The 27,866-nt window shown below is 29.5% G+C and overlaps 1 protein-coding gene across 4 annotated transcripts in view; it reads right to left on the reverse strand.

Moving 5' to 3' along the window:
* Positions 1-27,866, reverse strand: part of LOC142330132 (homeotic protein antennapedia-like) — a 485,876-nt gene that overhangs the window by 33,054 nt on the left and 424,956 nt on the right. For all 4 annotated transcript variants that reach the window (XM_075375222.1, XM_075375220.1, XM_075375223.1 and 1 more), the window contains exon 2: positions 5,076-6,094. In XM_075375222.1, the coding sequence (XP_075231337.1) occupies positions 5,076-5,793 (718 nt within the window). In that variant the 5' untranslated portion in view covers positions 5,794-6,094. The remainder of the gene's footprint in view (positions 1-5,075; positions 6,095-27,866) is intronic.

The raw sequence follows: 27,866 nt of genomic DNA on the forward strand, positions 1-27,866 counted from the left end.
CTGGAACGAATGAAAATAACTAACTATCACTCGTCACATACCGTTGAAAACTCTCGATGAAGGCTTAGTGCGGTTATGTAAAAATCCAAAATCCAAATTTTTTGAGGTTTTGGGCTTTTTTGGACACTTTTGGTTCGGTCCTATATCCAAAATTTCAACATCCTATGGGTAATCGTTTTTGAGTTATGCGAGATATGTACATACGTAACGCCGAAACTAGTCATAATGAATTCAGGGATGATCAAAATGGATATTTCTGTTGAAATCTGAAAATCGAAATTTTTCGCGATCACAATACTTTATTCGTACAAGGAAGTAAAAATATGAGTTTTCTAGAGTAAATATCATTTGTTTATCTGGTTTTTTTTTTAATTTTCTTTTTAATTACTTAAACAACTTGTTTAAAATTACTGTGGTGTTTGAACGACGATTTTATGTTGTTTTTTCACACATTCACAATATATTTATAACAATTTTATTGTAAGCTATCAGTTCGAATTTCATAAAATTTTTATGGTAAAAACTGTTGTTTTTTTAGCGGCTTCCACCGAAATACATGATTAGTAACTGAAAAATATATTAAAATCTAGACAAAAGGGTTGAAAAATATTAAAACTGTCGGTTTTGGCCAAAAATATTATTACATAAAATATCACCAATTATGAATTTTACGAAAATAGCAGCACTTTTCAAAAAAAAAAATTAAAAAAATGGTGTTACATTTTTTTTTTAAATTAATAAAAATTTACTGAGACATAGTTTTAATTTACTGTACATAGTTTTACAATGTACAAAACATCAGGAATGGATAGGTGAGATTTAAAAAAGAGAACCCTTTTAGCATTTGCCTGGAGGGATTTAAGAAAACCACTGGCAAACTATGACATTAATAGGAAGTTCATTATAAAAAAAAAGCTTAAGGTGTATATATAATTCATAAAAATAATAAATAAACAAAATAATGCAAAGATAAATAAAGAAATTATTAATTTTTGTAGTATTAATTAAAAATTTCGGAAATATTTGTACACGTAGAAGAATAAGATTTAAAAAAAAATAAATATCATTAAAAAACAAAACTTATCCCGACTGAGTATTATGTGATTTTGAAATGAAAATCTAATTTAATTATAAATAATTTTATAGGAAATATTTTTGAACGAGATCGCAATTAGTTAAAAGTAGTAATCAGTAAATAATAAAGGTTTTCTAACAGGAGCTACAGTTTACTTCGGATTACAGTCTGAAGTATTACGCTGAGATGTGAAAATGTTGTGTAGTTTTTCATGAAACTAAATTTTTTTTTTTTAGTAAAGTAACTTAATCATAAAATTAATGAAAGAGTTAGAATTTTTAATTTAGTAAATATGGATACAGAAAATTCATATTTAAGAGCGCTGTACAAACTTCTAAGCTTCATTTTTTCTTAAAATCTCTTTCTTATGGTCCGAAGGAGCTTATGTTTGTATTCCACAAAAAAAATCATTAAATTATGAAATAAAAAATAATATTTTCAGCGAGAAGAGAAAATAAAGAAGAGTATATATTTATAAAAGAAAACTGATTAATGAAGGAAACAAATCTAATTACAAAGAAAGATTAAAAACGTTGACTACGTATTTCACAGTTAAACAGTACACAGTATAAAGAACTCAAGAAACTGAAATACTATGACAAATCTCTGTACGATGACAGTCACCAAAACGTTGGTTCATTCCGATTAACCAAAATAAATAATTTTACGTATCATAATTACATCAGAGTTCTTAAAATAGTACGCAATCTTTCAATAATATACTACATCTCAAAGACATAAGGAACTAGACTGATCCGACTAAAAGTAACAGTACAGTATAAGAATTCAGTGTTATTTATTCAGAGTCATTCCTTTTCTAATGTTACACAAGAAGAATAAGAGTTAGAAGAAGACGGAAGAAAAAAAGGACAATGACAATTGTTAAAATAAAGTTGTCTACAGTACAAAAGAGAAGCAAGCAGCACCCCACCGTGTTCATTCTTCTACTATTTCCATCTAGCTAGCTTCATCTTTTTGGTTTTTTGTTTCTTATTGGCTCCCCTTACGAAATGAAACTATACAGAATATTGTTACCTAACTTGTTTTGTTTGTATTCTGACTTGTTCTTAAAAATGTTTCACCATTATTTATTGCGTGTCATATGCTTTAATGTCATTGATTTCGTAAAAATGTTCTATATAGAGTACTCAAATATATATGTTTGTGTTGTGTTGTGGTGTGTGTGTGTGTGTGTGTGTGTGTGTGTAAGTGTAATAAATATTACTCTTTTGTAATAATTGTGTCAAAAAATTACAACCCCTAAATATCATCTGACCTGTTTACAAGACTTTTTGTTATGTATCTATCGTACCGGAAACATTGAAATAGCTTTACATCGTGTTTTTTAGTACTCCTTAAAAAATGCCAGAATATCATTACACTTACTAAATTTATTAAGATTGTTTTTCTAGACACTCCCCTACATTAAAAAAAATTATAATTTCGTAGTAATTATAAAATATTTTGTACTTCAGTTGTGATTAATTTTATTTATTACATTTTTTTAAATATTAAAAACCTACAAATCTACAAAATAGTTTGATAAGTTGAATAAAACTTTACAAAATTATGTTTCATAAAAGACTTCAAAAAAATATGGTTCAAAGATTTAAGTTATTTTAATATTTTTATTGATTGAAAGTGATTGATTGAAAGTGAGGAGGAATTTCTTTTTAAAATTGATTAATTTTTTGTTATTTATTACCTAATACTTCTCTCTAAACTACATTTTTAGTATACTCTCTTTTTTAGTTTTACCATTAGCGTTTATGCGATATATCTCGAAAATGGTAGGCGGAATGGGGTAGGCGATCATTGATGACATGTGTAGGGGTCATAAGCTTTCGTTTATCAATAAATTGGTGAAGTCGATCGAATAGTTCGGGCTGGAGAAATCTGTATATAATTTAATTTATTTGCAATTATTTTAAATACGTAGCAGATACTCTGATCAAAATAATGTAAACTTTAATACTTACGATTAAAAACTTTAATAGTTTACAAAGTCAAAATGTAGATATTCGACTTTTTGAAATTTTATCAAATTAATACCGGATTACAAAATAACTTCCTTTTATTTTATTTTAAATATGGATGTACTTACAAAGAACTAGTACTTACAAAGAATTAGTTACCATTCTTGAAGTTAGTTATAAAAAAATCTTTTTCAATCTAACGTAACGATATAAGTTTTAAAATTATCTGAGCAAGAACTAAACAGATTTTACAGATTAGCAAAGATTCTCGTATTATTTAAACAGATAACTTAGAAACTGAGATGTAATTTGTTTAAATATCTTATTTTCTTTTTTTAAATAAATAAGTTACAATAAGGTTATGAAATTACTATACAACAGAATAGAGACGTTCCACGACCCAACTAAAGTGACAAACTACAGTCCATTACATTAATGGTTCTACAACACCTAAAACATTACGTAAAAGGAAATGAAAGGAATACAACAAAAATATGATGAAGTTCAAGAAATTTCACGAACTGGTTTCGTTAGATCATAAAATTTAAATAAAACTTGATGTAGCATTCATCTGATTGGATATTGAACATTTTACTTTACATCACTAAATATCAATTTACCTCTCTTGAATTGTCATAATATTGCCATATCAATGAAAACCTTTTGCCACGACAAGTTAAAGTATTAAGGCTTTCCTTATTAATAGTTATTATTTTTTTTAAAATACTGATATCATTATTCACTGTTATAAAATATTATCGAATAAAACCTACTGATGACGAAACATATCTGCTGTAATTATCAACCTACTGAGTTACCATTATGTAAATTAGGGTGAAATGGAAAAAAATTACAATTACAAAAAAAAATTGCATAGTTGAAACCGAGATTAAAATCTGATAAAAAACATTTGAAAATCTTTTTTTTAAATTCTTACCTTGACTTTTTACACTTAACTAAATCTTTTTTTAATTAATTTTCTTTTTGAAAATCAATTTTAAGATAATTATACAGAAAAAATAATGATTTTTCAGGTAAAAAGAAAAAAAGAGACGATTTCAATTTAATGAAAAAAAGAGAAACATTCAAGTTTAATAATAACTATCTATGTATATTACACAATAATTGAACAGCAAATAATAATCTGACGAAAATTTCGAAATCAATCTCTTTTTTTCTTTTGTTTTATTAATAAGAAGGCTGTATTTAAATTTTTATTAAAAAAGCTAGCGAACAATTTTACCACTATTTAGATTAAAAAGAACACGATAAATTTTATACATATATTGGAGAACACGAAATAATAGTGAAAAAATTAAACAATAAGTTAATATTATTTAATACATATTTCAAACTAGTCTCATAATAAAAACAACGAAAATCGTATTCCAACAGCGGAATATAATTGTTCTGTAAAACTTATAATTACTGATATTTAATATTTGTTTAACGTTGTCCATTTCACGCTTTCGTTGAGATCTATGCTTCTTCAGAACAGATATTTCATATTAAAGAAATGATAAAAGCCGTAAAGATACATCTAAAATGTACGTCATTGTAATTAAAATTTTATTTATTACGGTAAGCTTATATTTTTTTAAAAATCCGTTTTGAAGAAAAAATATTCTCGACGAAAGCGCTAAATGAAGAAACAAAAAAAAAACAGTGGGATAACTGCCAGTGATTAATTTTAAAATAATAAAAAAATATTAAGTAATATTACTCCAACATTACAAGTTAATAATAAAATCGTAGGGGAAAAACAATTAAATACAATCAATTAGAAAAAAATGACATAATTATCAGTAATACACTTTTGTGTATTTCATTTCGTTGTCGATAAAAATTAGCTTTCATTCATCCTCAAAACCGGCATTTCTTTTTACACAGTTAGAGAATAATGAAGATTTTTAGATAGATCTCCAGTAACTCTGAAAGTATCGTTTAAGTATTATCTTTTAGATTATTTATAATTAAGCGTGTATTTTTGTATTGCGAGGTAAAAGATTCATTATTTTACTTACCGAACTGGCTCCTCATCCACGGGTAAAGCGGGCTAGGAAGCGATGAATTACTATTATTGTTTCCCTGCTGTGGATTTGGAGGTTGCTGGTTCGGCGGTTGTTGATGTTGTACAACCTGTTGATGGTGCGGTGGTGGCGGTGCTTGTTGGCTATTGTACATCATATGGTTTTGCTGTTGCTGCGGATGCGTATGGTGAGGATGGTTCATATGGTGTTGAGGATGCGCATGGTGGTGATTCGTCATCGGCGGTCCGCCTTCGAGCTCGTGAGGGCTGGCAGGTCCGCCGACGATACCGTTTCCGCCGACAGAAGCCGCTTGTAATTTGCAACTAGCGTAAACGACAGGTGTTTGGTGTCCGTTGGGTTGACCCATATGACCCATATTGCTGGGCGAATCGGGTCTGTACCCTTCGACTATACCGCCTTGTTGGGCCCCGTAATAAGCCGCGTTCATTCGGTCGTACGGGGGAAACCTTGGATAAGGCATACCTTGAGGAGGTTGCCCGGCCGCTGGAGGTCCACCATAATGGTGGGGCGGTATACCTTGACGCAGCCCGACAACGGATGGATCGCAAGCGTTCGGATCCGTCGCCCCGTTATTTCCTTGCGCGACAACCGCAGCGCCGTAATGTTGATGCTGCTGATGGGGATGTTCTGCAGGTACCACACCTCCGTTCCGCATGTCCGGCATATAAGAATTTGCAAAATACGAACTCATATTTTTATATCACTGAAATCACAACAACACTTACACTGTCACAAAAACACACTACACTCTTTGGATTTAATCTTAATAATAATATTTATATCCGCTTTCGTTTAACAAACACTTTATAACGTTACGGCTCACATTTAGCGGATGAGTCCGACGTCGCCGCGATTTTCTTTTGCAGTTTGGTCTGCCTCTAGGGTAGGAGCCTGCAGGATGCTGATGACTAGCGGCTCCAAAGGATGTCCACAACTGCTGGTGTTCCCGAAGAACAGACTGGGCCCACCAATCGGAACTCTGACATCCGCCCCTAAAATAATAAAAACAAAAAATACTAATTACGTAAGAATTTAATTTATTGAATTTTTTATCGCTATAAGTAATTCTAACCGGTATTACAATAATTTAAACGATTAAAATGTTGGAATTTTTTGATCGAAAATAGCTAAATTTACTTATCGGAGAAGATATTCGACTAAATTCGTTAAAGTATTACAAAATATATTTTCCATCGAACCAAAAACGAAAGTAATCTCTTAACAGGCTACATGATAACTGAACAGTATTCCTGCATGAAGAAACGTATCTAAAAATCCGGGGGCAAACATTATCAAAAGAAAAACATGTAAAATGTTATACTACAGGGTAATACAAACAAAAAATACAATGGTTTTTCAATACACAATAATTTAAACACAAAAGTTTAGAGTTTTACCGCATTGGAAAGAGGGAGGCGACCAACCATCTTTGTATTTACACAAAAGATCAACTCTGTGACACATCGAAAACATTGACGCTGGAGTATAATGCCTGTAACAGCTGTCGATAACTTCATCATGTACGGAACAAATTTTTAAATCGTACAATAAAATACTTTTTCCAATAAATAAAAATGAATAACATATTCCGGCTCGCAACGAAATATTATTATGATACTCTCATTTAAAAGTCGACAAAAACTTATCACGGCTAAAATTTTTGGGAAAAGTTAAATAAAAGATGTTCTAGAATTATTATTTTTCATAAAGGGTATATAATCTCTAAATTTACATAAATTTTTATTTTAGAGTTTTAGAAAAGAAAATTATTGTTAAGAGATCCGTTTATAAGTGAGAGGCAAAGGAAATTAAAAGTTACTTTTATCTATTCCTAATCAACATAATAAGGCTGATGACAGTGAAAGTAAAATTATACTTATCTTTTTTTAATTACTTATATATAAAAATATAGCAAACATGTTTTGAAATATAATACTACTTGTACAAGTTAAAAGTTACTGATAATAAAAAAAAATTAAGCGAGTCTAAATTTAAAGAAAAAACCTTAATACAGTGCACACGTAGATAAAAATCGTTTTAGATAGTTCTCTAATTGGTCTTTTTTTTACCTACTTAACCAGAGAACACAATAATAATAACACATAAAACACATAAAAACTCGGTGATAAAATTTATTTGTTTTTAAGAAATATTTTTAAACAAATTTGCGAAAATAACTATTATTTGGTAAAATATTATATCATTATAAAAATTTTATCTGGATCTTACAGATTGTTTTTATATCAATTATCCTTTAAAACTTTGCAATACGAATTATCGTGTCAATCGTGGAAAAAAAATCATTTTATAACAGTCTTAGGATGTATTACAACTGAAAAACTTCACAGCCACCCACTTCCCGACAAACAAATTAAAGTATGTTAAAATAAGTATGTATACACACTTTCTGTATGTATATATACTTTAAAGTATGTATAAGTATGTTTAATATAAGTATGTTAATTAAAGTATGTTAAAGTTAAATAACAGCTTTTTCCTATATAATGACAAATTTTAGTTAGTACATTTTTTATAAGAAAATATTACTCACCGATCTTGTTAAAATAAAAACACAATAACAATTCCATTAAAAAATGTAATAAACAAAAAAAAAACTATGTATAAAACTTTATCTCGTGAATATATTTTCACTCTAAGTTTCAAACATTAAGACTGAAGGATAAAACTTCGAAAATGAGCTAAAAGGTTGACGAATCCGCATATGTTAACGAGAAACACACATGGTCTTCCTGGACCAAAGACTAGACGAGACAAGGCAAAAACCATCAGTAGTCAATCATTATTTCATTTTGTGGGGGGAAACTACAACACAATTAGTGTTCTTAAAATAATTAGGTAAAGGACAGTAAAATCAGTCATTTTAACCAACCGCTTCCCTTTTATCTTTTAAAGGAATTTTTTTCCTCTTAAAATATTTTCGCTATACAACACAACCATTGATATAAACCAGAAACTATTCCCTTTTTTTTTCTTTTCGTAATTCTCATACAAACTTTCATAAAATAATAAGATGAAAACCAAAATAACTTTGATTCCTGTGTTAACAGTTGATTGATATAAGAGTACAATTAGTAATTTCATAGGTAGTTTCAAATTATGTACTATAAACAAACGATCAAAGAAAATTAACTCAAGCATTGTAGAATAGGTAGTAACATTTTCTCTTTTTGTTAGTATTTTACTTAATACTGGTAATAAAAAAGTAGCTGAATCAACCAGACAAAAATTTATAGATCATAAGCCTAATTTTTTAACCGCTGACTGATCAGAGGCGGGTATTTAATGTATATCAGCTGTCTTTTTTAGTTTGATTTTAATCCGATTTAATAGTTAGTATTCAGAGGTTAATTTGAAAGTACACCGACTGTTTATTCTTTTCTTAATTTTGTCGGATTCTGAGGAAGAAATGTTTTTAACACCGACAGATATTAAAGAAAAGGCAGAATTTTAATAACCAATTACCATAGAAATGCATTCTTTAAATAATTTTTTTTAAAGATTTAAAAACCTTTTCCTAAACAATGTATTCTATCATCGATTGAAAATAAATAAACCCCAATATATTCTCAGGTGTAGAAAAAATTCGGTATACAATTCTCTATAATCGTCATTAACGCACTCTTGCAAAGTTTACGACACTCGCCAAGACTAGTGTTGTCGCAACTTATTTCGCACTCGTGCATTAATGGCTATCATTAAAGGCGCGTTGCATAATACATTACTAATTACCCGAATTAAATTTTCGGTCAAAATATTAATGGATAATAAAATAGTCCCATGCAAGTTCTAAAAAAAATTATGGGTTGATCATTAAATATTAGTAGCATATTTCTAGCTTCCGTTGTTACCAATCATTTTTTTTTTCATTTTACACATTTTTTTCTACAAATAAAAACATCTATGCATAAAATAAAAAATTAACATTAATTAAAAAATGAAATAAAATAAACATTGATGCTATATCGAGTTACATTTACAAAATTTAATTATTTTTAAAGGTTATTATCAATTTTCACCTTTACTAGGGTGAAGAGATCGCAGTAGAGTAAATGACAGAGTGTACATTTTTTTAATCAAAATTCATTAATTTTCATTCTTTCTACAAAGGTTTAAGTTTTTAACTGTTTATACTATTATTATATGTACCCATAACTGAATGCAATAAAAAAAGATAAGAAATGTAGGTTGTATGTTTTATGTACAGTTCTTTGGTTATTAAAAGTTATCCCTTGTAACTCACAATGATAGTTATAGCATCTTTAATTTAAACATGGTATTTTCAACTTTATTTTTTCTTTATTTAAAATAATAATATAGTAATTACTAAAAGTTTAAAATTAAAGTTTATTTTTTGGATATTATAATACTGTAAGAATATTCATCTAAGATTATATTTTTTTTAAATTAATAAACTTTTTTTTAAATTTTTTACAATCGTTTATATTTTTGGTGTTATATTTTGGCGTTGAAAAGAAATCCCCATTAAGATTTCTCAAAAATTATTGACTAGTACTATATTGAACTTCTGAGGGTAGAACGTACGCAAGGTAGTTTTGAAGAACTGTACTTACAGAATTATAGTAGAAAACGATAACGATAGCGACAATCATAAAAATGGCAGATTAATGAAACACTTAGATAAGAAAAAATAAATCGAAAACGAAAAAATTAAAAATGGATGTGGAAACAGAAACAGCGAGGAAGGGAATGAAGAATTAATTAACGCACAACGCTTAGTGAGTGTAATTACACTATAGAGTAACTTAGGTCCAAAACGTGTAACCGCTTAAATCTTCTAACATCCTTACCGTTGCTCAGAAGCTTTACGGCCAAACCGTTAATGTTGTGATTAATCGAAGTTTTGGTCAAAAAAAACCTTGAATGTTTCACCTTAATCATTAGTACATTTTTTTTAGACTAGAGTGAATTTTACGTCCTATCCAAGGGTAATTCTGATTATTATAAATTACAAGAGTACATTATAGCAATAGTTTGATTTTTAAATTAACGGTCATCATGCATTTACTAATAATTTCTGACGTTACTTAGCTTCATTCTTTAGATTTCATAGATACATTAAATATTATTATTATTAAGAGTAATTATTTTATCCCAATACTAATTTTCACATCAATTATTTTTAAGGAACAAACGGTAATTAATCAAGGTCATGGAAGGAATACTATTATATTTTCATTAATATTATTTTTTTTAAGACTGAAGTTAAATATTAAAATAACAACTTTAATAACAAGTGGGTTAGAATTATTTCAACGACCTTTATTTTCTATTTTTATTTTTCTAAACATTTACTATATATATATTGTTTATATATAAAAATAAATCCTTTGTTGGAATAAACATATTGTACAATTATTTGTAACTTACATTTTATATATATATATATATAAATATATATAAAGCATTTATTGTGCACAAACACACACACACACACACACACACACACAATATTTATAGCTGGTATATGCTATATAATGATTTTATCATAATCTTTAAACGTGAAGCAAAACAACAACGGCCATGAAGCCTCTACGTATATAATGGTACAGTATAACTAAACCTGAGGCAGATACAACCTTGAACGTTATAAAACGAGTTGTTTCTTACACCTGTTAGAAATATAAACGTACATAATATTTATATACTTTTAAAAGTTGAAAGTACATAATGCAACAGACATATTTAAAGAAACATATTTTTACGATTATTTTCTTCTTCGTGATAATTTACGTTTTATAAAAACTTTCTGCAGAAGCTGCGTTAATTTAATTTTATTTATTTATTTAATTGCGCATAAAGCAAACGGCTAACCAGATCAAAACGGAAATTTATATTTTTTTAAATTTATAACTAAAATTTTAGTTGTTTTAACGTAAAATAATTCAATAGATAATTCACGGGAGTCGTAGAACTTATAAAACATTGAGAACAAAACAACTGGAGTAAATTCTTTGTGTTGAATTAATTACTCGGTATCGCTCTACCAAAAATTTTCAATTTAGCACGGTGATCTTTATACATAAATTATAAATACTTTTAAGTTTGTATTCGGTATCTCAAAGGAGTTTTCTGTAACAGGGTGGTCAGGGAGAAGTTCAATCGGATACCTCCGCTGATTTGCCGAGAACGTTCAGCCGCACAGTTGCCAGTTTTATTTTATTTTTTCTCGTACGGCTTGTAATCCTAGTACACAAAAGGGGGAGTTTAATAGAAACTATTATATTTTCTATATTTTTTTAATTTAAACTGTATTGAAGAAAAAGTTTTTTTTTTCTACGAATAAAAATAATTATTTTTAACATTTTAACAGTAAATAGTTTTCCAATTTTCTGTAAGGAAGAACTATTTTATAATTTATTTTTTAGGAATGCTATATTTAGAAAAATATAAATAAAATATGTAGAAAAATATTTTAGTTTGCAACAAGTCTCAATGAAGAAAATATAAATTTTAAATAACATTTTGTAATTAAATATTTTTCTGAATTTTAATTAACGGTGTCTGTGCGGAAAATAGATAAAATATCTTAAACCTCATTCATTTAGTTAACAATAATTTTCAAAAATTCCCAACAGCGATAAAAAATATATAGTAAGAAACAATGAGCGCCGACATTTTAATAAAGTAGAAATCCTATACCGATTCGTTTATTAATAAACTTTAAAGAAATTTTTGTCGAAAATATACATAAATTATTTCTAGCGTATTTAAAACGTGCTCAAAAAGATCGATGCAAAATTAAAAAAATAAATGGCTACTATAATGAAAATAAATCATCGCCCAATAACAAGCTACTAATACATAATGTATGTATACAATCAAAAGGTTGTAGGCAACCTAACTAAAGGAAAGTCACTTCTGAAAAAGGAATAGCCATTTTAAGCAATTATCCCGATACAGATTTACTAAAGAAAATGAAGAATAAAATAGTTTCTCATGTCATCTTTACTCAGCCAAATATACTGTAGTACATCGACTAATCAAGCACATCAAAAGGCTGAAGATATTCAACTGTAAGGGATACCTTTATACTGTTCACCAGAAGCACTGTTTAAACGTGCTAAACATTATTACTCTCAGGGAAAACAACTATTACTAGCGCTTTTGTACATCAGATATAATAGAAACTAAATAGATAACCAAAAACAAGAAATTAATGTACTTATTTTTCGAAAAACAAAGAATTATATATACTTTACCGTTGAGGAAATACTAATGTTTAAATCGGTCGTCAAATCTATTTGGGCAAACGGCATCCAGTCGTTGGACACATCAAATCGGGGAACTTCAATATCGAAACCGTCTAAATTCTTATGAAAAATCCTTCAACCAGTAAAGTATTCACACACAGCTGGCATTTAATAAACTAATTTAAAAATTCAAAACCGATTACAAGTAAAAAAAAATTATATAACATCGCTAATATAATTTTATCGAAAGTGGACAGCGGAGTGGTATAATGGAGATCTAATCGGAAGTTTTCAAAGGATTTACACACACCATTTACGTTTCCAGAATTTAAATTCATTGTAAAGAGTAACAATGGAATAAAATTCTTGATTCTTGAATTACAAAATTTCAGCCTAATAGCTAAAGAACTCTTTATTTTGTTCCAATACACCAAATCGAACAATATTAAAAATAAGTTTTATTTTATAAAAATAATATTTAATTATATATAATAAGGAATGTGTAGAAGATATATATATTAAAAAGTGGGATTATAGTAAGAAAAGTAGTTCCTTCTGGTTGTAAAGTTACTTAACAACAAAACAAGTTATTCACTGAGAGTTACATTACGTGAACTGTTTATAGTAATGTTCATTATTGTAAGTAACAATAAAATTAAATCTTTCATTGATTATACTGAACGCATTTTAAACAGTATTTCAAACTTATAAAGATTTCATTTACTGGTTGAATACCAAATAAGATTTTGTAAAATAAATTTCCGAGTATATAAAGAATTAATTAAATATCAATAAGTTGTAGTCGTTTAATTTATTTGGAATTTTATAATTAATATAAAAAAATAAAAATAATATTTCCATAGAAATGAAATAATTTCAAACGACGATTGTTGTTTTATAAAACTTAATTCCTAGAAAATTTTTATTTTACTAATCTAACAAACTGGTAGTAAAAAAAAATTGTATTAAATAATTTCTTAGAACCGTACATAAGACATTAATTTCTAAAAATTATATACTTTCATCAAGATAAGAAAATAAAAAAACATTCTAGTAACGTTAGTCTTATATCCAACTCAATTCTAAAGAAACCAGTAATCGATTGATTTCAATATATATATATATATATAAAACAAAGATTATTTCATAAAGGAATGTAATTTTCGTGAGGTCAATATAATTACTTGGCATTACGGCTATTTTTGTTGAGCATTATTAATAATAAAATTATTATCTATAACATCTTAATTAATATCCCATCGAAAGAAAATAATGATAATTGATTTTTTAAACCAATTAATTTTTTTTTTTTAGATACTTATTCCTTGAATACAGTTTTGTTTTAACTATTTGTTTACGCTTAGCATTTTGTATTACTCGTAGAAAGAAATTTTTTGTTTAAAATATATTTAAATTCCCTCAAAATTACAGAACTTTAATATTTGATAAACATTATTTTTATAAAAATTAATTTAATTTACCCTCTATACTTGACAAAAGGTTGAAAACTTCTCCTACCCTGGTTACATTAGAAAGAAAGAAATCAAATTTTCAAAAAATTTATACATTAATAAGGTGAAATAATAAAATGTAATAAAAAATGTTAAACTTCCATTTTTATAATTTCGGGTGAATTAAAAACATTTTTTTAAATTATGTCGTTATAACCACGCAGTTAAAATACTTCACCAGTTAAGCGTTTTGACCGAATACGGTAACTCGGGCTCTGCCTAGACAGTCCCTTGACATGGAAGAACTATGCGAACAAGATAAACCAGCTAAATATATGACTTTTTTAGGTTACTGAGAAGGAATAAACATTTCTCGCCTTCCCACAAACTTTTAATATACAAGGTTATTTTGAACGTATGGTATACAGGTATGGGATACGACGAGGAAGAGCAAAACTGAAGTTGCACAATGCTTGTAGAATAAGTTGGCGAGAGTCATTACAGAGGCGCCGTGGTTTGCATGGAACGAAGAAATTTATAACTGTTTAGAATCGCTCTATGTCCGCGATTACGCGGTTACATTACAAATAACGGCTAGGTAATCATGTGAACTATTTAGCGCTGAATCTCCTAGCAACAGTGAGGATCTCTGGCGACTCAAACGCCTTCACATGTTGGGGTTGGGGAGTCTAAGCGACTCTTGGGCTACGACGACATCCCTTAAGTGATGAGCATCTTCTGTATGTGTGATGAAGGGCCTAAATTATCCTTTAATATTATTTGATTGTTTGTGTTTTGTTTGGGTTTTACGGACTTTTGTACTTTTTATAAAGTAAATCTTTTCATTTACGCAAATGAAATATTCTCTTATATATTTGTTAGATCCTGCCCGTGAGGACTGTAAAATGGTGTGGTAGATTTTAGAGGGAGATTGGATTGTATTTTCATATGTGATGAATTGAAACAAGGCCTTGTTGCTTATTAAATTGTTATTTAATTACTTGTCGTCTTGACATTTCGATAACATTTAAGTGAACTGAATAAGGCATATAACGTGACATATAATTAAGAATGAATAACATATGACATAATAAAATATAAATTTAAACTAATGTAAGCGTTCATCCAAACATGTCCATCCGGACTGCATGTGCAACAAAACTGCTCTTTGCAGGATTCGAGCTCCGAATGAGATAGAAGTCACTACGTCATAATGACCACTCCTTGCGGTATTATGACGTAGGACATCGTGTGATCAGATCGCCTGACCAAGCTAGCCGAGGGGCCTCTAGCCCCTGCTTAGCAGCACTCGACAGCACAAGTGAAACGGAACAATATTTTCTTATATTTATATCATACTTGTCTTATATATATATATATATATATATATATGTTTATTGTAGGAGCAATTTTTTAGTAGGAGGTGCATATATTCTAGCAATTTATATAACAGACGTAACTACATAGATGAATAATTAAAATTAAAAAAAACTCAAATTTTTTTATTAGTTGGAAGCTAGCTTCTTGAGTTAAATTACTTACGTAATTTTTATTTATCCATATAATTTACAAGCAAGAATATTTCTACAGCAAAACGAAAGGGTTTCATTTTTTAAAAAAAGAAGCTACAACAAAATCCTAAAAATTTAGTTTCATATAATAACGCATTTTTTTCTGTACAAGATTATAATTTATACAGAATATCACATGATTTTTTTAACAAAATATTTTAACGCAAAAAAATTGTAATGTTACGTATGATTAATTTATACAGTACTTTAATTATAAAATTATTAATGTCAACATATAAAGAACAAATAGAATAATAATTAAATATAAATCATTACTCAAAGTGTAGCGTATTACAAAGAATTATTAAGACATAAGTTAACTGTTAAAAACCACTTAAGACTGTTAGTTTATTCGATAGATTACAGCAGTCTATACATATCGTATAGTTAAAACAAGGACCACACCGGTCGGTAAAATTTTAACACGATCATTATCAAAACACAAAACGTTAAAAAATAAATAAAAATAAGAATAGAGGAAGAAAGTGTTACGTGTCAAAATCATTTATTTAAACTTTACAATTATCTTTGATACTCATCCAAAAATTAAACTACAACATTTCAGCTCTCTTTGCTAAAATAAATTAGTTAAAATTCTTTTATGTTCTTGATAAGTTATTTTTAAATTTAACTATTGTATTTTATTGGTACTAGACTGATATAAATGAATCAATTCTATTTATTTTATATCTAATTATAAGCTATAACGCAGTATAAGCGGCATGAATTTCATTTTGATTTAAAAATAAAACAGAAGCTATTGTGTTTTACTTATTTATTTTTTAAAGAAAATAAATCATTTCAATCGATTAAACCTTATAAATAAATAACTAACCAGATTTGAGTTATTGTACAAACTTCAGTATAATTATTATTTTACTATAAAAAATAATAATATCTCATAAACAGTTTATCTTTTTAACACAAGAGACTGGGATTATCAGTTTTTACCCGTTGCTTTATACACAAAATAAAATCTTAGCTGGTTGCTTGGAGGTTGCTAGTAATTAGTTCATTTTAAGTAGATCAAAATCCCTTTTTTACCAGTATTATCTTCTTGTTAAGTTTAAATTAATGGAATTACTGCAAGACTGCATTGAATACAATTTTGACGTGGACACCACATGACATCCCTGTTTGCCAGATAGTGTATAATATGTGTTACAAGTTGAGTTAGTTATGTACTATACTTTTCCTACGATCAGAATCACTTCCTCATAACAAAATGAAAAAGATGTCATTTGAAATATATTTACATTTTTATTAAATAGACATATAAATTTGAAGGATAGAGTAAGTATTTTGAAATTAATAGTTCATTCCTATTATAAATGAAAATAATTTTTCTAGTAAATACAATACTACATGTTACAACAGTCCTAAATATAAAATTTCAATATTCTATGGCTAATCGATTTTAAGAATGTGTGAAAAGTAAACCAAGATAAGCTTTAGAAAGAAAATTATTCTAATCTACTTAGATCATACTTAATGTTTAAAAAAAATTTCTAATTATTTCTAATTCCGAAAGAAAATAATTGTAGTGAACTTTTTCAAAAAAAAATTAAATCAATATAAAGCAACTAAGATCCATATTACTGTGGCTAAGTGGCATATTACTGTGACACGAGCTTCGGGAGACCGATTTCTACCACATTGAATGTGTGAATAATACACTGTTTAAGTGTCTTCTTCACAAAATACACAATATTCAATAATACTCAAGAAAAATGACCCTAAAAATTTTCTTAACATTTTTATATATTAATTTTGTTTCAGGTCGCTCAAGTAGATATGTAGTGTAAGTGAGAACGTGTCGGATCCATAACCACGCACACATCGGTTCAAATCCGACTTCATATACATATATTTTTTTAACTTTTGTTTTTAAATTTAAATATATTGATTTATTAATAATTATTAACCTCTGATTGTAAAAGTTTTTGAATTAAAAAGAAAAGTACTTAGTTTTATTTCGCTAATAACTTGTAATTTTTTTCATAATTTATTTTTGTATTGTTATTATTGAATTATTATTGTTAAAAATTCCCCTTTAAGATCCAGATATTTCATTAATTGAAAATTTATTTGGCTATAACACCGGAACAAATGAAAATAAGTACCACTTATGATATATCTCGTTGAAAGGCTCTCAACGAGGGCTTATTACCGCAGTTAAGAAAAAGTCCTATATCCAAATGTTTCAAAATTGAAACCCCATTTTATTTAGAAGTCTGACATTTTTCGCTCAGTGGATTGCAATTAAAAAGGAAGTTGCACAATTAGATGTTACAATAGTCCTAAACACAAAATTTCAACATTCTACGGCTAATTGTTTTTTGGTTTTGCGAGATACATACGTACGTACAGCCGTCACGCCGAAGCTAGTCAAAATGGATTCGGTGATGGTCAAAATGGATATTTCCGATGAAATTTGAAAACCGAAATTTTTCACGATTACAATACTTCCTTGTACGAAGTAAACTTTCTTTACTTAACTACTTACTAATAAAGGAAGTTTACTTCGTACAAAAAAAGTAAAAATTGATAAATTTATATTTTAAAACTTTTTAGTTTTATAAAAAGTTAAATTCTGAACCTTTATTAGTCAGTCCTATCAGCAGTATCATAATAGGCAAAACTCTTATTTAATACTAGTCATATACTAACACGAAACAAAAGTCTTGGATGCGGAAAACGATATGAACATTCTTAAAAAATAACAAATATCCTTTACCATCATTATTAAAGATGTAGGAATGAAATGAGTCGATTACACCTTGCTTCTTTATAACGAAAATATACAATCAGGATGCAGAACTCGTTGAATTGTACATGATATTGTGCATAGCATAATAAAAAGCTGACAAATTATTGCATGACTTCTCCTGATATTAATAATAAAAATTAAAAGAGAAACTCTAAAAACAGAATATATAATTTTTCGTGATAGGAAATAGATTTCGACAAAAAGTTTTCTGAAAATATTCGTACATAAATTAGGGTTAACAAATTTGCTTAAATAAAGTTTTCTTAAATCTAACACCGCCTTCAATAAAAGGTAAAATAAGAAAAAAGGAAATTTTCAAAAATCTTTTTGCATTTTAGGTCCAGGGTCTATAATTTAAAAAAACGTGTAAATTAATCTTGGTAGCTCTATGTATGTAGTATAAAAATTAAAAGATTTTTTTTTTTTATTTAAACCAAAGGGAGATAAAGCCAAAGAACAAAAATCATATATAAAAATAAAATCAATTTCAACTTTTAAAATTGAAATTAAGAGGTGGGGCTCGGTTTTTAATAGCGAGTTATATAAGGGGCCAAAAACAGTGCGACACACACATGTAAATACTACGCACATGTATTTCGATATAGAGGAACTAATTGGGTACTAAAACTTAAAGATTTAAAAAAAAAAACATTTTATATACGACCACCATATTGCCCTTTTTAAATTTCAGCTAAATTCGCCGGGAAAGTAAAAAGGTTTTATCGGAGCAAAGTTTTATTTAAAAGAACATTGTTAATTTTTAGACAAAGAAGCAAAGCGTCTGTTGTAATTATATAAAAAAATTGAATTCATAGATTTTATAATTAGTATAAATTATGATTTCTTTCTTAACAGACTGATTATAAAGATTTTAAAAATCCTTAAGTGAAAATCTCAAAGATTAAAAACAAAATATAGCAAATCTGTATATGTTAATTGTGAAACTAATTTTAAACTGTTTACAATTGACAAGACATAAAGTTAATGTTCTTATATGTTTTGAGAGTAGAATACGATATCGGAAAAAGAAAAAAGAATTAAGAGAGAAGAGCGAGATAGAAACCGAATAAAAGGTCTGTTAGGTTATACGGTGGTAAAAGTAGAAGGTTATTTTGAGGGGGAGTAGATTTTTTGAGGGATGAATACGACGGTAAGGTTTTAACAAGGTAGTAGTAGTGAAAAAATGGGAAGGGGAAGTAAAAACGGTTTGAAACATTCCAAAAGATCGTGTCGGGAATCCAAAGATGGCTGGTGGATGCACACCCTCTAGCAACAACTAACGTTGTTTCCTTTTCTTTTTTTTCTAGCCCTCACTTCACTACACTTCTAAAGCTTACGTCGTCATTATCCCCTTACAACAACTTTAACCGTCATCTTAGAAAAGAAACAGTTCTAGACTGGAACTAATACCCAAAGACAAGCTATGAGAAAAATATTCAACGTATTTAAGAGCACAGAAGGAAAAAATAAATAAGTAAAATACCAACAATAAAAAAAAAAAGAAAAAATAGTAAATTAAAAATAATTAATTAATAAAAAAAGGTTTTTTTTTTACAAATCATATAACACAAAATAGTATTATAATAAATACCGATAATTTATCAAGGAATTTCATATAAAAAAAAAGGGGTCACGAAGTAAAATGAATAAAGGATAAACAAATGGATAAGTTTTCAAAGTTAAACTATCTAATGTAACGTTGAAAACAATGTTAATCATATAATTTCACCTAAAGAATTGAATATTACATAAAAATAGATTTTTTGAAAGCAAATTAAGTTAAAAAAAATCCCATTTTTCTAAAGTTCATATATTACACCAGTTAAAAATAATTATGTTTACAAGGAGGATAGTAAATACGTATTTTAATAACTTCTCTTATGAGTAAAGACAAGAGAATATTGACAAAACGAAGGAAAAAATAAATTTTTAACTCTCATATATAATTAGTATTTTGGAGAATATGGATAGAATAGCAATATTAAACGGGAAAGTACGGTGATCATGTCAAATATTAGGAATCTGGTTTTTTTTAAATGTTTAAGTTTTAGTGTCCAATTAATTCTTTTAGATCAAAACGACAACATATTATCTACAAATTTGCGAGCGTATACGTGTCGCATTGCTTTTCACCTTGTATACCCGGATTAACCAAACCGATTTTTTTGAAATATGGCTTAAATATTTCTATTATGGGTCATTGATCATATTAATTTTGTCAAAATTATTTAAGGAGGAGGAGGGATATCGCCAAAAAAAACCATTTCGATTTTCTTCAGAGGCATTGCACAAAAAGTTTTATTAAAGCAAATGTTTTACGCCCACTGTATATGAAAATACAAAAAAAAAGTTTTTTGCTCTTTTTCACTATCTCCCTTCGGTTTAAATATTTTTCAAATACGTTTTTAAATTTATACTTTGTATATAAAGAACTATCTAGAAATGTTTACAATAAGTTTAAAATATAGTATTTTATTTTAAGGTTTAAATTTCATATTAAAACAGACGGAAAAAATGTTTAAAAACTAATATTTGAAAAGTAATAAAAACTGTTTATGTATTTTATTTTTATTATAATTTGAAATTACTAATTTTATATTAACATAATTTAATAACATCCTGCTCACAACGCGCTTACCTACGGAAGGAAAGTTTTACAAATGGTTTCGTTTCCGAAACCGGGTAAATCATGATGTATCTTCATGTAGCCTAATAAGCTATTTTAACATATTTCAGAGACTACTTCTTCGGAGGCTGTGGTCTATTTTAGAGCAAGGTCATATTATTCCTAGTCATCAGTTCGGCTTTTGAAGTGGTCACTCCAATATTAAGCAAACGCACAGACATGTTAACGTGATCAGCAAGGGCCTTGACCAGAAGAAATATGTTCGGCTACCTGTTTTGATAACCAGCAGGTTTTTGACAAAGTCTGGCTGCCTGGTTTGGTAAACAAGTTAAAAAATATTCCGCCTCGACCGTATTACTTCTATAGAGCTAACTGGACGGACGTTTTTCCTCCGGAGTTGAGTGTTCTTAAGTCTGGTGTTCCTCAAAGGCTCGGTTTTGGGATTTGTTTTATACCCATCTTTAGTGCGGACCCAAAATCCGGACCACATCACTGTTGCTATGTTCGCTAATAACACGGCTTTCCTGGCTGACAATGAAGATCCAAGGGAAGTCTAGTCACGTGACACAAACAGTGAGGAGAGGGACTATCCAATGGTTTACCTCAATATACTTCCATATCTAGATTTTCATCTTGATTGTCGTCTGACGTGGAAGATTCATGTAAGGGTAAAGATAAAATAACTGAATATTAAGTTTAAAGAAACGTTCCGGCAGGAAAACATAACTTCACTATCTAACAAGTAGTTTTTACACGACTATTCTAAAATCGATTTGGATGTATGAGATCCAACTCTGTTGTATATCAAGCAACAGCAAAGTTGAAATTATACAGCTCAACACAGGCACCGTGGTTCTTGAAAAATAGTGAGATCCACGAATAACTAGGTTTACCGTATACGCGAGAAGAAATACAAACTGCGACTTAACAACCACGTGAACTATTTGGCTGTGAACCTTCTACACAATAGAGAGAACGTTAGAAGGCTGAAATGACTTCACTTGTTGGACCTTGCTGACTCTACGTGATTTGAGTTTCACCCACATATTGTTGAGCTTCATCTCGTTATTTTACTTCATTATATTCTTTGTTATTATTTTGTCGTTTTTTCTTTTAGTTTTACAAAGCCTTGAAGAACCCCAGACTTATTATCAAAGCATCCAGACAACTTCTGATTGCACATAATCTGGGAAAAGCGTCCATCCAGATAGCTGCGCAGAAAAGGTTGAGGAAGACTATCTTTTAGTTTTTAAAGCAGACCTTGTCAAAAGCCTGCTGAACATCCACAAAGAGCAGAACCTCTTCTCCTTTAGACACATAGTGATGATATTAACAACCCTATGGGTTCGTTCGTTGGTAGAACGTCCACTTTTGAAGCCAAGCTAACAATCTTGAATAATTTTTCCTTGTTCTAAAGTAAGCCTCAAGTCTTCGAAGAAACAGCATAGATAGAATTGGTAGAAGGCTTTTAGACCAACAGGGAGATATATAGTGAGTAGAGTTCTCTGGTTTCCGGATCATACTATTTGTGATACCTCTCACTTCAACAGGAAGGAAGTTGCACAAAGGACGCCGTTGAAGAGGAGCGTTATGTACCAAACCGCCTTGAATGTAACTAAAATTTTAATTAGAATTTCCTGAATAATTAAGTTAAAGTCTGGAGATTTCTTAGAATGTTGTTCCTTGTTTATAACCTGCAGTAATTCCGATGAGGAAAATATTCAAATCGGAAACATAGTGAAATCGGGCTGCCCAGAAATACAGACGAGGTCTACAGCGAAGGCAAAAACTGAGTTAATAAAACAGTGATGCAAATGTCTACCGAGGCATTTACATCGGTGTAATCCCAACGCAGCCAGACTTATTACTATGAGATGTAAAATGTCAGAGGGCGATAGACGACTAACCTTAAAGGCCAACAGGGCTTGGAACGGGGGAGGGGAATGGCGACCGGAACGTGACTAGTCGGGTGTCTTCCCCTAAGGGGTTGGGATGTCCAGAAATACAAGTATTTGGTCTTCATCAGGATGCCATTCGTCGAATGGGGAAAAATTTAATCAGATGTGCAGCAAATAGATCGGCTTTTTGTACGTCGCAATTAGCCCACAACCCATTCGACGCTGTCCAAGGAAGGAATGAAAGCGGAGGTCCCTGAAAGTTCTTGGTGACTTTCCACAATGAATAGCCCTATCTATCCCAGAGGAAAAGATTCTCAAGATAGTTTTTGAAAGTCTCATCTTTATCGGATCTATATTAGTGGATCTTTAGTATCTGTAGCATTGTCTCTGTAAGTAAGCAGAGCCTTCTTGTAGCAAACCCTCTGTAAATCACCTCATTACAGTAATAATGTCTGAATGTCTGTCACATCACTTGGAGAGTTCTTGCCTTTCTTCCTTCATATCTTTTCTAAGCTGTCGACGTCAGGTGCCTTCTTGCATAATCGAGGTAAAGTGATATGTTGCACAATCAATATCGTCTGAAAATTTCAACGGGACAGCTCCTGTTCCACCCAGTTTCTGTACGCATGCCACTAGGTTCTGTTATTATGAAGGACAGACAATTCATTTTCGTATCATCATCTTGCATATTGTGAATAGTACAGGCGAATAGTCTGGCGTTGAATCACAGCTATTCTTAAAGGATGATATACCACAGGTGACAAAAGTATAGCAAGTGCGGCACCTTCGTTCTGTCCGGTGGCCAGTACATCAGTTGCCATCCCGAGATTACATCGATGTGAAGGTTGACAATACAATTCTTCAATGTTCTTCGTCGATGCCTGTAAAATTGGAATAAAAATAACACTTATTGCAAAGAAACTTACTTTACGCTCTTACATTTCTCTGTTACTTTTCTAACAAAACTGTTTTTTTACAAATAAACATATTTTTAAATAAAAGTAATTTTGAAAAAATGTAAAAAATAGATTTAAGTTTTTAAATATTAACAATAATAAACCCGATTTAGCAAAAGTTAAAAAGGAGAAATTTTTAGTCATCTTTAAATGTCAATTAAAACTATTTAATCTGTTTATTATAGTATAAGATTACTAGTCCGTTGTATTTTCATATTTTTATTTTTAACCAATTTCATGAAAAAAGAGAATTTATTAATTCGATCCGTATATATTAAATGTTAAAAACTTAATGTTGTGTAGAGTGACTGTAAGATGATTTTTTTATTAAAAAATGAATTTCTTTATTGGTTATTTTAGACGTTTATTCCTTAATCGCATAAAAAAGTCACACAATCAAGGTCAGTTAGACGGCATCTAATTAGAAGGGTAATAAATTATAGTTAATTGTTTCTAATTTATCGTTTTCAGTTCCTTGTACGAAGTAAAGGAAGTATAGTGATCGCAAAAAATTTCGGTTTCAACGGAAACATCCATTTTGACCATCCCTGAATACATTTTGATTTTTTTCTGCGTGACGTCTGTACGTACACACGTACGTATGTTGGTATGTATCTCTCATAACTCAAAAACGATTAGCCGCAGAACGTTGAAATTTTTAATTTTGTCTGTTGTAACATCTAGTTGTGCACCTTCCCTTTTGATTGCATTCGACTTGACAAAAAGCTTCCAAAAAACCCCAAATGTAAAAGAATTGGATATTGAACTTTTTCTTAACTGCAGTAAAAACCTCTCATTGAAAGTTTTACAACGATATATCATAAGTGGTACTTATTTTCATTGTTTCCAGGGTTATAGCCAAGTAAAATTTTAATTAATGAAATATTCGGATGTTAGGGAAAGGCAAGTTGGTTCGAATTCGGCTTCATCTCCTGTTTTTTAACTTGTTTTTTTTTTAATTTAAATATATTAATTTATTAATAATTAACTTCTGATAGTAAAAACATTTTTACCATAAATAATAATTCAATAACAACAATAAAAAAAAAAAAATATTAAAAAATCAGACGTTATTTGTGAAATAAAATTTTACGTCCTGTTAAAAATGTGTATACATAATTTAATAGGCGTACAAGGAAGTCATGTGGTGTCCACCTCAGAATTTTTAATCCTAAATTTTAAAATTCGAGACCAGAACAATTAATTTTTTAAATGCGATTGTGGTCTTTTTTATGCGAGTAAGGAATAACCGACTATAAAATAACCGATAAAGAAGCTTCCTTTAATAATAAAATAAATCACCAAAACAGTTAATCTACACATTGTGTTAAGTTTTTGACATTAAATAATTACAGATCGAATTGATAAATTCTCTTTTTTCATGAAATTTATTAAAAATAAAAATATTAAAATAAAACGGACAAGTAATTTTAAACTAGAATAAATTGATAGATACAATTTTAGTTGATAAAATAACAAAGAAGTTTTTAAATCAGTTTTTCTAGTAGTTGTATTTTTTGTATATATAAATAGAATTGTATTATTTTATATTTTTTTTACACGAGTTACTGCAGAAACTCCATACTACATGTTCATCGAAAATTAATTCATTTATTCACTGAAAGGATATTTTGTTTGAATGTAAGTTCAACAAAAATAAACAAAATGACGAATATAGCGGTTTAACAAAGGATTTGGTGAAATTTAATAGGTCAACAATAACAAACGAAACTCTTAACCAGTATCGGCAAACACAAAACATATAACAAACTCTGTATGTGTAACGCTTTCTTAAAATTGTTACATATATATACTAAAAGATTTCACCTAAAGTTTTGAATAGAAAACACCTGAAGAATTTCTCTTTTCAAGAAAAATAGATCTATTGGACACCTTTATAGTTAGTTACAAAATTTGTCTGGTGAATGTAACACTCATAACTCTTGGATAAAAGTAAGTAAAAGCATGTATTTATGTAGTTCTATTTTTAATATTTTATAATGTCTAAAAATGTATTATTTTTTTGTAAGTTTTAAGTAAGTTTTTAAGTAAGGCTTTTTTCCAAATAAAAAATAATTTTAAATAAATTACTATCCATTTTATTCATTATAGTGGAATAATTTAATTAGTACTTATAAATAATTTTAAATAAATTACTATCCATTTTATTCATTATAGTGGAATAATTTTATTAGTACTTATAAATAAAGTCAATGAAGATGAATGAAAAAATAAAGCGACTTTGTAATGGTTAAAAAAAAGGAACAAAATTAATTTTTAATTTATTTATAATTTGTTTGATAATAAACCATACTATTACATGCAGTGTCTATAATTAACGTTGCATGTTTGTTATACAGTTAATAAAAAATAATATATTTTTAAAGTAAATTTAAAAAAACTCTTTTTTGCCAGATACTTGTCGTATTGTATTTTACTAAAATCCATTAAAAAATAATAATAATAATTAAAATGAAGTCTGACCAGGTTCAAGCCCTTGTAATACATGGAATTCTTTTACAGGCTACAAAATTGATCATAGTAGATAATATTGGGCGGGTGTTACTACAGCATGAACAAACAAATGAGGCAAAGTTTAGATTTCTAAGGCAAACTTTTTTTGAATTTTCTAAGAGGCTCTGTGAAATAGTATATTTTTAAAATATTTATTTATTTTGTTTGTAAAAGAGGAAAACTCATATAGAATTACATATCTTTTATTTACAAAAATAAATATTTAAAAAATTTTTAACTAAATGTTCAGACATAAAAAAACAAATATTTTAATAAAATTTACAGGACAACGAAATTTTAATTGTTATTGAAATGTTGAATTCATACAGCTAACAAGTCTGATAACCTCCCCGCCACCAACAAAATAGATAATAAGTAGGATTTTGGCAAGAATAACTTTTATGAATTTGAATTGATAAGAAAACAAATTAAATACCAAGTAGCCGTCAAAAACTTTGGTGATGAAATTTTTTATACAAATACCTTTGGTTGAATTACACATAAGATGATATATCTTCACTACCGTCTCGGCCTGTTTCTAACATACGGGAGCTATTTAATGCGATCCTTAGAACAATCCACTACCCTTCGGAATGAAAGGTATCGCAAATAACGACGGTCTTGAAACCTGGGAAGCCTTCGAAGGAGGTGACTTCATATAGGCCTGTAAGTCTGCCACCGGTATTATCCAACATCTATGCGAAGCTGTTCCTACCCACATTGTGGCCAGCATTGGAAAGTGAATGAGTGATACCCGACCATCAATTCTGCTTTAGGTGTGGTCACTTGACTGTGGAACAAGCCCGTAGAATTACTAGTGTTATCGTCAGGATTCTGGAAGAGAAAAAGTATTCTTTTTCGACGTAGACACTTGACAAGGTTTGCATACCAGGTCTTCTTTTTAAATTGAAATCGTGCCTATTAGAACCGTACTTTTTAATTCTACGCGGCTGTCTAGATGGTCGCTTCTCGCTCATTAATTAAAATTAAGAGATGTCTGCGTTTTTCGATAACAACTCGGGGGTTCCGCAACTCGGTTCTTGGGCCGGTTCTGTTCCTGATTTACTCTTCTGAACCGCCTACTCCAGCCAATATCACGGTTGCGTCGTACGCGGATGACACGGCGGCCTTGGCTGTTGACGATAGCACGGCTACTTCCTCGGAGAAATTGCAATCTGCAATGGATCCCATCAGCGTTTGGTCGCGTACATGGAGGATAAAGGTTAATCCGGCGAAATAAAGCCACGTGACGGTTCACGATGAGAAGGAAAGATTGTCCTGCGGTTCGATTAAACGATGTCAGGATACCTCAAGTCAGTACGATAGGTGTCTTGGCGTTTACATTGATCACAGTTTGACATGGAGGGACCATGTTACGGAGAAGAGGAAGTTGCTTGAAATTAATCTTAACATGTACTGGATGTTGGGTAAGAGATCACAACTTTCTCTGTCCAACAAGGTTCTGCTCTACAAGGCTTTCGTAAAACCGATATGGACGTACGAGATTGTAGCTCTGGGGAACGGCCAGTTACAGCAACCTGGAGATCATTCAACGGTTTCAGAACAAACTTCTGAGGAACACAACCACGAGACGTAGTTCGCGAGGAATGCTGAAACCCACGACATCCATACGTTCGAGAGAAAGTTGGACGTTTAGTTTCGAAGTATGTGTCCAGGTTGGATACGCATATTATTAATCATCTCGCTTTAAATCTGCTAGACAACAGCGAGGATGTTAGGTTAAAA

Source organism: Lycorma delicatula, chromosome 9 (assembly GCF_047948215.1).
Source record: "Lycorma delicatula isolate Av1 chromosome 9, ASM4794821v1, whole genome shotgun sequence".
Taxonomy (NCBI): domain Eukaryota; kingdom Metazoa; phylum Arthropoda; class Insecta; order Hemiptera; family Fulgoridae; genus Lycorma; species Lycorma delicatula.